Genomic DNA, 13,299 nt, shown 5'->3' with positions numbered 1-13,299 from the left:
CCTGCTGAGCTTTATATGGATACCTTTTAAAACCGAGTAGTCAAACTCCCAAATTCCTTTAAAAAAATGTTTTCTTCTGAAAAAGAAAAACTTCAGAATTGCCTTGAACACTTGGTTACTTAGTACCACCATGAAACCCAACATCCTTTCTGCCTGGTTTAGCAGTATCATATTCAGGAAGTTGTAAGATTAGTCAACTAAGTCCAAATTTAAAAGCCATTGCCCACATCAACCGAGATTTCTACAGCATGTAGTTAACATATTCTTGCTGTTCTGATAACCACTATGACTCTCAAATTCCATAAGGACAAAGAAAAAAAGGGCCAGAATGGCTCTGTAAAATTGGTACCAATTGTTCAGTTGTTCCTCATGAGATTCCTTTCAGCTCCTTATGGCTCTGAACCAAGACATTTTTTTAAAATTCCCTTTTGGGTTCCTTTCACTCCCTTTGTGAAACAGACATCTCAATTCCTCAAGTGTTTTTTTCTTGTAGTAAATTCTAAGATTTCAAGCTAATATACGTAAACCTTTTAAGTAACATAGTAAACCACTTTTCTTTCACATAAGATAAGTCACATTTAATCTAATACATAGATGTTTTAATACTAGCAGTAAATGTAGCTATCATTCTTGTAGATGTAAATAAATCAAGAAAAAGATGAACTTTTTTGCACAAGTATTGTTTTTGTTCCTTGTGAATAAATTCACAAAAACAAACATGTTGGTTAAATGCTTTACTGTCATTTAATGGAAAGAGAAACTTATTTCTGATGTCTGAAGCAAGAATAATTTCTAAAGTGCCCCAATTTTAGAAAAAATCATTCTAGTCTTTTGAATTTAGTAATTAAATAGCAAAAAAAAAAAAACTCTGAATTTTCAGTTTATTTAAGAAACAAGGGACACTAGACTCTTTTCGTTCCGTTTTTATTGGCGATGAAGCAATAAACTGTACCATTATTTTTTAAAGTTTACCTTACTGATTAGTTGAAAACAGTAACCATTAAAGTTCCTAAAACATTTGAGGTTTTGCTCTCAATTTATGCACATCTATAGATTATTTAGCCAAGAATACTACCAGTGTCTGGGACGTTAGTTATGGGGCCAAGTCTTTACTATAAAAGCAAGGACAACTATTCCACTTGGGGCTGTTTCTATGGGATTTGTTCAAGTGTCAACACTGCTCAAGTAAAACATTGTAGAGGAAGCTGCTACCCAATTTCTGGCCAAATGGCAGGTTTGCGCCTTTCTTCCTCAGCCAGAAACACTGTGCACAGTACTTCTGGGAAACCAAACTGACTTCCTTTAAGTTATTTCAACAGGATAGAGTTTTCAAAAGTTTAATTGGATTTTTACAGAATCTCTTTCCAATACCGCCAATTTGAAATATTTAGTTAAGTTCTTTCAACATCAACTGTATTTTTAAGTTCTCATGCTGTTAATGTGAAACTTTGCAAAGGCAAAAAAAAAAAGTGACAAGTTTGTACAGCATGGAAAACAAGCTTCAACTTTATCTCAAATAAAGTATGCATTTTTTCATTCTATTTTAAAATTACTAGGACTATTTTGCTAGGAATCCCTGATATTTTTTTCAAGTGTTCAAGTTAAACATACATACTATCCTATCCATATTGATAAAGTCAATCAATATATTTTATAAAAATGTTAAGCAAAATGTTTCCAATGAAAGGAAGGAGCAGGCAGAACTATCCATTGAGCATATACTTCAGTCAGGTACTTATCATTTTACTTAATCCTCAACAGTAACTCCACGAGTTAGAAGCAAAACTCACAATAAGAATTCTGGTCTGCCACTTTTCCTTAATGTCCTACTTAAATCTGCCATTAGCAAACACTAATATGCTCTATATGAATGATTTAAGGAACACACAGATGCTGTTCAAATTTAAAGATTCTAAAGCCACTTGTGAAGGTCAGCTAAGGAATAGCTTTAATGGACTCGAGAGCAGGCCTTAACCCAGACACAGGGCACGCCTTGGCTGAGCCAGTCCTCAGTTGAAGACCCACCTTTTAGAACTGTGGGGTCCTGAACATTGGTCTGTGCCGATAGTGACAATCCCCAAATATCATCTAATAATGGTTCTCCTTTACTCCAAGCTAAGTGAATTTCAGTGGTAAGAACATGTTTGTAAAGCATTCGAAAAATCTTTAGTGGTGGACTAAAATTTATCTTTTTTTTTTAACCTCTGATGAAAAGATAAAAGGTGACTTTTGAACCTATCACAACAGATTGTGAAGTTTCTCTGCTCTGCTGAACATGTTCAACAGACTCATACCAAGGCCTCTCCCTAGAACATTCTACATAGATTTTTCTAACAAAAAAAATATAGATGAAAATATTTTTCTTGCAAGTTATTTTAGGTTAACTTTTTAAGTTTATTGCAGCAAATTTGCACATCTGGTTTCCCTTCTGAAGGCTAACATTAATCCAATCAATATATCTGATAAAGGCTAGAAACCACCAGAATTAAAAGAAATGTTTAGTAAATGAATGTAACCTGTACTAAATGACTTGCGAAACACAAAAAATAAGAATTGGTCTCTGGTTTCAAAGAATTTAAAATCCATATGCTATTCCAAGACCCCAAACATCGTAAACTGTTAAAGTAGAATAAATCATTTCAATAATTAGTACTTAATTCTTAAAATTTAAGAGTCATGAAGCTCAAAATGAGCTTATTTCAAGAGGAAAATATTTTCATGCTAATTCAGTAATAGATTATTTTCCCCCATCATTAGAGACTTATGTAATTCAGAGTCTGAAACAGTCTATATAATTTAGTAAAAGGTAAAGAAACCCAAGATTAAGGAAATTCATCAAGAAATATTAGATGTCTAAAAGAAAAAGGTAGGATGATCTGGGCTCATTAATTCATATTTTTACATATCTATGCCAGAAATTTTCCACTTAAAAAAACATTTTTATTAAAGCCTTTTGTAGTACATCTCCTACACTTGGAACAGAAAGGTAGGCAGTTCATTTCAAAGATTAGTAATATTTATGTTTACTAAATGCACCCAGATTTACCAGACATAGCATCCCTGTCAATAATGTACTGACTTTAGGAAAACTGATTACTTAAAAGGATATATTAAGAAAATCTCTTCTTTCTCCCTGTTGGTCAATGTGTTTATCTTTCTTTAAAATCTGATTCACCTTACCCCTTTCAGAAAAACCTCTAAACAAATCAGGGGAGATCATTCTACTTCTCTGCATCCCCTTCATCACTTAATTCCTTATCAATTATTGATTTGCACTTGCATATTGGCTATATGAAGGCTTCAAATAGCTTTATTTTGCCTTCTTAACCGGCTTTGAATAGAAGACAGAGATTGTCTTCTATTCCAGCTATCAATGCTGCGCTCCTTCCTAATGCTTCCTCAAGACAATCACAGATTTGGCCCACCTCTGACCAACCCGGTTATTTTCCATTAATGAAAGGAGGAATGGTATAAGACATGAAAGAGTCTGTTGTGAATCTATAGGATTGTCTTTTTTCTATGCTCCCACCCTGCAGCAGGACTTTGCCTGGTTCTATTCCACCTAGGACAGTTGAGGATAATCTGACTAAATGTTTCATTTAGACGAGAATCATGTTTATAGCCTTTTCACGAGGCCATGTTCAGAATCAGTTATCCATCCTGAAACTGTACGGGGACAAATAAACTATGTAAACAAGTTTTCTTTTTTTTACAGTATTGGTCTACATTTGACGAAAACTAAGAAGCTCTGAAGTCCCACTGCTGGTCAAAGACATCTTGGGATGGAGAACAGTAACCTTACACATCTAAAGGGGGAAAAGGTGGGAACACGCTGTTTAAGTTTACAGTCTATCCTAGACGCTCAGGACTACTAAGCTACTTCTCCTAAGGGTTCTCAACAAAACCAATGGAAAATGTTAATAGTATTAATGAAATGAAATATTGTTGAGTCTCCTGACAGAAAGATAACACTCAGATTCACTTTCTTATAAGAGTCCGAAACTTTTTTCAAAAAAGTACCAGTAAAATATTTTACCTTTTTTAACCAAAATAGAAAAATTCCGTACTTTCATTTTTCTATCACTAAATATCCTTTCCTTTAATTTGCATTTGATGGGGTTACCTTGACCAGGATATTCCTGCCAACTCTTAAAGGTTTGTATTTATAGTCAAAAAGAAATTTATTCTTCTGACTACATTTTTTAAAGTTACCTAGAGTTCACTTCTAAAACGTAAGCCACCCTTAATTAGACTTGTTGGAGATCCTTGAATATAAATACAGGCTAACAGAATGAGAATGATGCTATAGATACTTTTACTAAAGTAGGACATTACTTTGCTTCTTCTAATCTTTCACTAGAAAAGATGTAGGTCATCAAGTAAACAGCTACTACATTCTATAGAACTAAAAATATCTACCAAAGTAAAAATCTTGGGCAGTTAAAGTATTGCTTAAAAAAAAAACAAAAAAACAACTAAACATTACTTTACATTCTCTATAGCTGACTGTTTCTATCTTAACTTCAGCAATTCTATTTAATCTATTTATGGACTAGTTTATAAGAACAAAACAGAAGACATTCTCTTTGAGTTCTTCACAAGATCAGTCAAAAATGTTTGCCTAATCAAATTAAACTTCTTAACCTTTGATAAACTTTATCATCTCTAAACAGAGCTTAATCAATTTCCTATGTAAATGTTTTTCAGATGAAAGAACAAGTCCTAGAAGCGAAGTTTAATCTTCCCAGTGAGTCATTAAAAAGAAATTGTTTCTAAGCTTTCAAGCTCACAAATACTTTTCTTGAGGTCTGAACCCAGCAAGTCTCTTAAACTATCTTTTTTACATAAGCTTGAAATTGTCAATATAGAAAATAAAGCTGCAAATGAAATAATTTAAGAATGTTTAATAACATTTACTATTATAGGCTAAATGTGATACCTTTTCCTGCAGTTTTCAAACACTCAAAAATCATTGGGTACTAAATAATTTCATCTTGTAAAACTATTTAACTTCTACCAATAACACAGGTACTTAAGAAATATTTAATCAATATTGAACCAATATTGATCTCCAGGTCCAAATTCTATCATTCATCTCCATTAAGTCCACATATAATTTAGATGTGTGTGCGCGCGCACGCGCACACACACACACACACACACACACATCTATATTTATCTTATGTTGATTTTAGCTCTAAATAATTTTCCAAGTAAGGAATAACATTTTCAGAACATATTCAGAATTTTACAGAGGGAAATATCAGGAATAAAAATCTTTACTATCAATATTTTTAAATGAAAATCTATGCCTATAAAAAAATCTATACCTATATATTCAATAGATAATAATGTAGAGCACAGAACAGTAAAAATTTATATCTAAGAATTTTTTAGTACCCAAACTGAAACTAAAATCAATACTTAACAGCAAATCACAACCAGGGATTACATATCTTAAAGCATACATAGTAACATCTTAATGTTAGTAGGAAATAGTATCCTACTTTAGGTAAGGCAGAACATGATAATTTACCCTCTTTATAACTAGGCCGGGGCTAAAAATCTTCCCAAGACTTACTGTGGAATTTTTTTCTGATCCGTGGAATCCCAAACAACTCACTGTGAAATGCAGCACTAACAGAATTAAGTACTTCACTTAAAAAGATCATTTTGTGTTACTTGCAGGTTTCCATTTTCTTTTGTGAAGTTATGTCCAATTGTCCTTTTCTTGTCAACCCTTAGCAAGCCATTCTGGGATCACTCAGTGCATCCATAACAGCCTGTGCACAGAGTCTTGGTCTAAGGGATACCTGAGCCAAGTATGTGAGCTGCCCAAAGACTTTCTCAGTACAACTACTCATTTTCTGCTCTGTTCCAGATAGCCTAGACTGATAAAGGCTCTGAAAATGTTTCTATACCCTAATTCCCAACTGCTTCAGTATTTTCTCTCTTGGGTTAAGTGCATATCCGAACATGAAACTCAAACCAGTAAGATTTCAAACGCCTGTACTGAGTTCACTACTTACTTCTCCACAACTTTTTCTTTGGAAAGTACTTTTTACTAATGTGTAAACACAAGTTTCAAAGAAATTTCCACACTCAACGTAAATGCAATATTTTAACGATGGTACTCATAGGCATATCAAGAAACCAGTACCTGTGTCGTTTCAAGAAAATTTTTCAATTTCTTGCAAATTTTTATTTGTATAGTCTTAATGTTTTTCCCTACTGCTTTTTAAATTTTTTTTGGCTTCAAGCCTGTGCTTAGAAGTTATTTTAAGTCTTCATTATGAAATTTAAAAAAAGTAAGGTGTACGCTATCATGTGTATATAAAGACATATGTCCTCATGTCAAAATACATTTCAGGTATTTTATCTAACCTAACCATAAAGATAATTTTACTTGTAGATTTTTTGAATAAAAAAAATCAAAGTATATAAACTTAGAAAAACTTGAATGCTGAGTTCAAAAAACTACTATCTTCTATGCTTTCGAGTGATAAGTGAGATGTCTTTTCTTTAAAAGCAATTTCTGGTTCAAGAAACTACTATCTTCTATTCTTTCATCCCCAAAATTTTTAAAAGGTCTTGTTTTGGAAAAATTATTTCCTTGAGTTCAATTTGTAAGTCAAGAAACATTTACAATCTAAATATCCAGAATAAGCAATTAAATAGAATTCAGATGTAGGTTGTTTTAATTGCTTAAATCATTTTAAAACATAAGGTAACTTGACATTTTAAAGTATCTCCAATTATATTTCAAAAGAAATACCAGGATGCTTCACATTATGCCTGCAAAACGGCAATCATTTAAAAAATCATTTTTTATATTAAACATTAAGATCAACATTCCCATATAGATGGTTTTTAAAATCCCCTAATAAATTGGGCAAAGGGAGGAAAGAAAGAAAACAAAAATGCTATTAAATGAAAAGTGCTTTAGAAATGCCTGGGCCTTAAAAGGAAGAAAAAGAAAAACAAGCATTTGCTGGCTTCAGATACATTCATTAAAAAACAACAGGCAGGGTGGGGAGGATGCAATGGGAGAGGTAATTTTAAAAGGCATTGTCTAGAAACTAGAAATGAGGAGAAAACCTCAATGCTCTATGATTACCCAAGAACGGGTTTAGCCAGATGAACAAGTCTGCTACAAATCCTCCCCAAGGCATTTGAAAGACTATCAAACAAAACTTTATTAAACTGGATTAAATGGTCTCACTCATTAGATGTCTATGGCCACATGTTTATGATCAGGTGAAAAAGTCCATGCATGGGACTCAAACTAGGCCTAGGTCCTCTTTTCAGTTTGTTTTTATTGAGTTCAAGCATTATTAAGATGACCCACTCTTAAATTTCTTTGCCAGCAGGTCAAGTTCCAGAATTGCAGGTAGAAGCATTCGGAGCACTAAACCCTGACTTGCAAGGGGTTGCAAGGCCACTTAGATATGCTAACTACATCCCTGCAATAGCGCTTGATTACTCGCTATATGCAATTACACCCCTCTTTTATTAGGGGACTTTAACCTCATGAAAAAAAACGTTTCCCTCCTCCCTGTCTCCCATTTCAAGGACTTGCAAGAAAAAACAATAGTCCGAATGTTTGCTACTTCCCTTAATCAAAATTCAGGTAAAACCTCCTTTTCAATGTTCCAAATGTTCCCTTCCTTAACATATTCTGAAAAAGGATATTTTAGTATTTCTATATGGAATGTTTACTTGGCCTCGTCATTTGTATTTTGAAAACTTTAGATTGAGTTTATTCTATGCTTAGTGGGTGCTTGTTTAACTATAAATATAACGTCTACTTTGGGCAGCTTATGTATGCCCTTTCCCTTTATATAATCACTTTGTCCATACCTAAAATCTTCAGGCCAAAACAACTCATTCATTTCCATTGACAAATGAGATGTCTTTTCCTTAAAAGCGATCTCTCAGAAAGGCCTGGCATCCTCCACATTGTTGCCAACTCTGTTTGGATTTTAGTGAGTAGTGTTGATTATTGGGCTATCAAGCAATACTGAACAGGCATACAAAATGTCTGCAGCCATATTTTTTAGTGCTCTGGCTCAGCACTGACCTTCGTTCAAAGCCTTTTACTTTTTAATGCAGCAGTTAGAGATAACTACTTCATTTATCAAAACTCAATTTCCATAGTAACATCTAGCCTGGGGAGATTCAAGTCCTCGCACTAATCCAACAACCCATTCAAAGGAACTGTTGAATACTTTGGTTTCCATAGCAATAATGGAATAAAACATTTTGCTAGGTCATTGCTTTTATTAGCAAACTTATTCTTTGAACTTTAGGTAAGGCTACATTTAATGAGAGAAAAGAAAGCACAATCACTTTGTATAAGTTCTTTCCTTTAGGGATCTTTTTAAGAAAATCCCGAATAGTAACCATCTCTATGTTTGAAAATATTTGGGGTACTTGGAGAATTTGAAAGCATGCCACTTAGTTTCATCCTAAAACAGGTTCTGAATATGAAGTTTTAAAATTAAAAAGCATTTAAAGGTTACTGTATACATCCGACAAAAATATTTCTAAAGGGGCTAAACTTAAAAGCACATTTTGAACAAGGATGAAATAAGCTGTAATAAAGTCTCTGAAACGCATCAAATGTGGACTGGAGTATAGTGTAGAAAAACTTATAAATCATGACATCATCTTTGCCAGATTTTAATAATCTGCCATTCTGGCCCTTCCTTTCATTAAGCATAAAAAACATGCTAAACATTGATGTTTTTGGCGAAAGGTAAAATTAAAGATAGTGTATTAAGCAGTTATGCTTTACATGTTAAAAGGAAAAGTTTTTAGTGTTTGTTAAGGAGAAAACGGGTTACATTTTTGTCCCTCATGATAAGGAATAGCAGTGCCATTACAAGTTTTAAAATCCATTAGTAAACATCATTGTTTACATTTTTGGGTAATTAAAATTCTACGTGAGGTGACAGGACAAGGTCTTACTGAAGGAACATCAGCCTTCTTGGAATCGAGACTTTTTCAATGAATTGAATTTTGAGCCAAGCCAGTGCTGAAATGGTAGGCCATTAAAAAAAATAAGTTGACAGAAGAAAGAAGAGATCAAACAAGTGTTGGCTTTTAAAAGGATGAATACCACTTACACTATATACACAACTCACAGAATTAACAAGAAAATTACATACCAGTATGAGTCCTCAGGTGAGCTTTTAAATGAGAAGACTTCGTATAAACTTTTGTGCAGCCTAAAATAAAGCAGGAGAGGAAGAACAGCTTGTCATTTTGGAGATCCTTTGAAATCTTTACATTTGATGATTCAGTGTTTAAAATCTGACTTTAAAGAAATCTCTCATGCTAAATGAGGTATCTAAAGCTTTACTTTTAAAAGAAGTTTTTAAAAGTGCTCCCCTATTACCTTTTTAAAGGTATTAAAGTGATTTGCTTTATGTACGTATCACTTTAGAAGAAAGAGCACAGATAATCAAGCCAAGCTACAAATGGGAAATGTGCTTATATTCCAGTAGGTGCTTTATACTAGTAACACATACTTCAATGATTTAAACTTTTAATGGCTCTACGGCTGACAATGTTAAACCATTACCCAAGATGACTGCAATTTTCTGTACTTCTACATTTCTTTCATTTAGTATGTCATGCCATATCATGTACTCTGGTCAATAAATTATACTCTGTATTAATCATAAATTAGCTTCTGCCAGCAACTTGTAGAGATATTCTGTATTTTGGGCTAGATATCTCATTCAAGAATAAACATATGGTCATATGCTATCAAACATCCTTAAATCTATTCCGTGGACAGTCTTGTCTTGTAGCAGCCTAATGAATCCCTACCTTCATTACCACACCTTATTTCCCCCTACCTTACATAAGTAATCTCTTCAGGGTACTTAATGTAGAATTAAAAACTCCAATTTATGACTGGAGACTTCTGTTCAACAAAGTAACTGGCACAATTCAAAAATCAAATTTTTATTTAATATTAAAGAGAAAGTCTTAACTTTCTCAGAATATTCTAGTCGCCCTCACCTTTTTAACATCGATTATGCAATAAACTAAAGAGTTACATGCTAAGGTTAAGGCACAGAGACTGGGACATGCAAAGAACAAGGTAGGTGATTTTTTTATTGTCAATCGCCACTGTCCTACGTAAATTTAAAACCGGAGGTTGGAAAAAGGGACACACACAAACACTAAATGCATATATCGATGCTTCAGCCAGCTAAGATCACATACCGGGGTAATCGCAGTAGTGGATGCGTCGTTTCTCCAAATCGGGGTTACTCCTTCTATTGTATCTGACAGGTTGGATGTTTTGCGAATTAACTGGCAGGGTGGCAGGTAAATTTGGGTTGTGAATTGCCAGTTTAGAAGCAATTGTAGCAGCATAGGATGGAGGTGGGGTTAAATTCTGGAGCATCTCTGCTTGTCTATCTGGACTTCCAGGCTCTGAACTTGGTGGTGATGGGGGAAAGTAAGTGGCCTGTTGTGGAAGAAACTGACTTGGCATTGTGTATGTGCAAGGGGGCATGCCCTGGAATTGTTTCATCGCAGTCTGCGGAACAGCAGAGGTGTGTGTGTTAAGGCCTGCCATGGCGGCTGACATAGAAACATTAAGGGTGTCCATTACTGCTGTCTGGTTTGTAGAACTGGGCATATCTAGATCCGGTGTATTCAGTAGCTGGTACAGGTGGCCCTGCTGGGGGACAGAAAGATGAAGATCTGGTGTAGGAAGTTCTTGTTTGATGAAAATATTGTTCACCTCTGGAGCTGCGGTCTGATGTGAGCTGAATATACTGGTGAACTCAGGGAGGGCCTGGGTCGGGGCCGGAGGAGGGGCTGTCGTTTCACTCTGGTGGCTGAAAATGGTAACAGGTTCTGTCTTGATGTGTGTTACGCACGGTCTCTGGGATTTGTAGAGGCCAGTTCTCAGGTGAGTGATGTCAGGGAGGAAGACGTTCATGTTGATACTGTAAGGTAACCCTTCACTGTCAGTGAAGAACTGGTCTACGACTGAGGCACTGTCTCGTCTATACTTTTTATGCTCTGGAATTATAGAAACTGAAGGAAGCTGAGGTGTCAGATACTTCTCCATTTCACATCTTGTCTAAAAAAGAAGAGATACAAGCATACATAATCCACCCAATTCATCACCTTAGGAAGGACAAACGATGTTTACTAAAAATTCCAGCAATCCCTGTGAAAAGTACTTGGGCAAATTCTAAGTGCTGCTGATAAACATCAGGTTTATTTGTCAATTGTGTAATAATTGGTTCACCAAAACATTACGAAACCCTATATAATACGTATTCGATAAAATCGCTCCCACAAGTCAACTCTGGACAAAAAGTGAATGAAGCAAATCAAAAAAAGGAAGCAAACAAAACATATTCCTTTCTGATGCAATAATAAAGTATAATTTATCACTCATGTACAAGCAAGGTTCCTTGTCCCATCACACAATTAAGTTTGCAACTAAGTTTGTAACTGAAGTGCAATATTGCATTGTACTTCAATTACAAACTATGTCGTCGATTCTGTTCATGTAATATAGTTCATATAGTGTTCTTAACTAAGCAAACTTTTTTTGCTTGGATAGATATTGCTGGAATCATATATTCCTTGGCAATTTCAGTGCTTTTTCTAGTTGATAGGTCAATGGAAACCTAAATGCAATGTTTTGAACAAAACATTGAAAGAACTGAAAGAACAAAAGTTCACATTCAACATTTGATCTAAATGTTGATTTTAATCAGCAGATTCTGTAATTGGTTAATATGATAATGAAATGTTCCTATTCATATCCCTATCTGAAACAGATCTTTAATTACCTAGGGGAAAATCATTCCCTTGGTAGAATGGTGCTAAGGAGCCCGTGGGTGGGGAGAGACTGCTGTATTGCTAGCACATAGTCATCAGCAAAACATTTATCATGTCCTCCTCAGTGGGCCAATGCTACATTCCCCCTTACTCTGTAAAAAGCTCAGTCATATCTTATACCCTTGGTTCCTCCTAAGCAGAAAACTGACAAACTGAAATAACAAAATCGTTTTCAATTTTTTAAGGACATAATCCAGCTGGTAACTAATGTCTTTTTCCAGCTATCTTCTCTCCCAGTATAACATAAACGTAATTATTTTAACACCGATTAAAACACACACACACCCCCCAACTAAATGGATCACAGGACTATTATTCGTGATCTTAATCGGCGAATAGCAATGTCATTTCTTGCTACTATTTAATTTCAAGAACGTTTCACATCGGACCTCGTATCATTTGCTGTACAAACAGACGGGGTTTTCCCGGATAAACCCGATTTAAAAATAAAAATTAACGTTCTAATCATGTGAGTCACATCTCTGACAAATGCCACTGTCCTTTCACAGCACAGCGACACTCGCCGACCCCCCGAAGTAGGAGCTGCGTAGCAAATATACCATCTACCAAGGGGCTATTAAATGAAACGTCTTGAAATAAACTGAACTAAACCCTTTCGTGCACTTCGCTCTCGTAGTGGTTAGTGGTTTCTGATTTTAGCTCTTCCAGCTGTTTGCATGTGGGTACGCTTCCAAATTTTTTTTCCTTGGGACAGGCTAAAAGTCCCGGGAAGTTTTTTTCTGGGCTATATGACTCCCTGCGTGGGCGAAAGAAACAGGCGGCTGCTCTAATTCGGCTGCCCGGCAAGTGCAAAAGCCAACTGCCAGCTTTCAACGCGGCTCCCGCAGGAAATTTACGGGCACATGAGGAAAACAACACCCCGGCTTTGTTTTTAAGGAAAAATAAGCGCTCCAATACAACCTTCGCTTTTCTAACTCCGATTTCCCAATGGCAGCCCCACGATCGCGTCTTAAAGTAGGTTGAGCCAAGAGATAAGAAAATAGCACCCCGAGGGGCCCCTCTCCCCGCACCCCGATTTGCGTTTCCACTTAACCGGAGACGACGCGGGACCGGGGGGAACCTCCAAGGCCACGGCACTGGGAGGGGAGCTTAAGGCGAAAGACGGAATTTAAAGTTGGGCTTGAAGCACAAGATTTGATACGCCAAGTGTAAGGTAAAACAAAGGCGCGAGCGAGCACCCAGTTCCCTTTTAACCTTTCTCAGGTGGACCCGCCAGGGCGGATTCATCTGGGAAGCCCCCCTCCAGGTCGCCCCACTTACTCCCCGCGAAATGCGGGTGCCCAGGCTATGAGGGCAGGGCGGGGCTGCCCACCCCAACTCCGGCTCCCGGTGCGCCCCGACGCACGCCCCAGCCTGGAGCGGCCCCTGTCGCCCGCGCGTCGCAGCAGCGGGACA

At 36.1% G+C, this 13,299-nt stretch overlaps 1 protein-coding gene across 1 annotated transcript in view; it reads right to left on the bottom strand.

Moving 5' to 3' along the window:
- KLF5 (Kruppel like factor 5) overlaps nucleotides 1-13,299 on the bottom strand; it is a 17,237-nt gene that overhangs the window by 3,142 nt on the left and 796 nt on the right. Inside the window, exons 2-4 of the mRNA XM_015590909.2 lie at nucleotides 11,929-11,958; nucleotides 10,240-11,110; nucleotides 9,171-9,230 (exon numbers count right to left, since the gene is read on the bottom strand). Coding sequence (XP_015446395.2) covers nucleotides 9,171-9,230; nucleotides 10,240-11,110; nucleotides 11,929-11,958 — 961 coding nt within the window. The remainder of the gene's footprint in view (nucleotides 1-9,170; nucleotides 9,231-10,239; nucleotides 11,111-11,928; nucleotides 11,959-13,299) is intronic.

Source organism: Pteropus alecto, unplaced genomic scaffold (genome assembly GCF_000325575.1).
Source record: "Pteropus alecto unplaced genomic scaffold, ASM32557v1 scaffold72, whole genome shotgun sequence".
NCBI lineage: Eukaryota > Metazoa > Chordata > Mammalia > Chiroptera > Pteropodidae > Pteropus > Pteropus alecto.
Note: the sequence above shows the minus strand (reverse complement) of the source record. Positions and strands in the feature narration are given on the sequence as shown.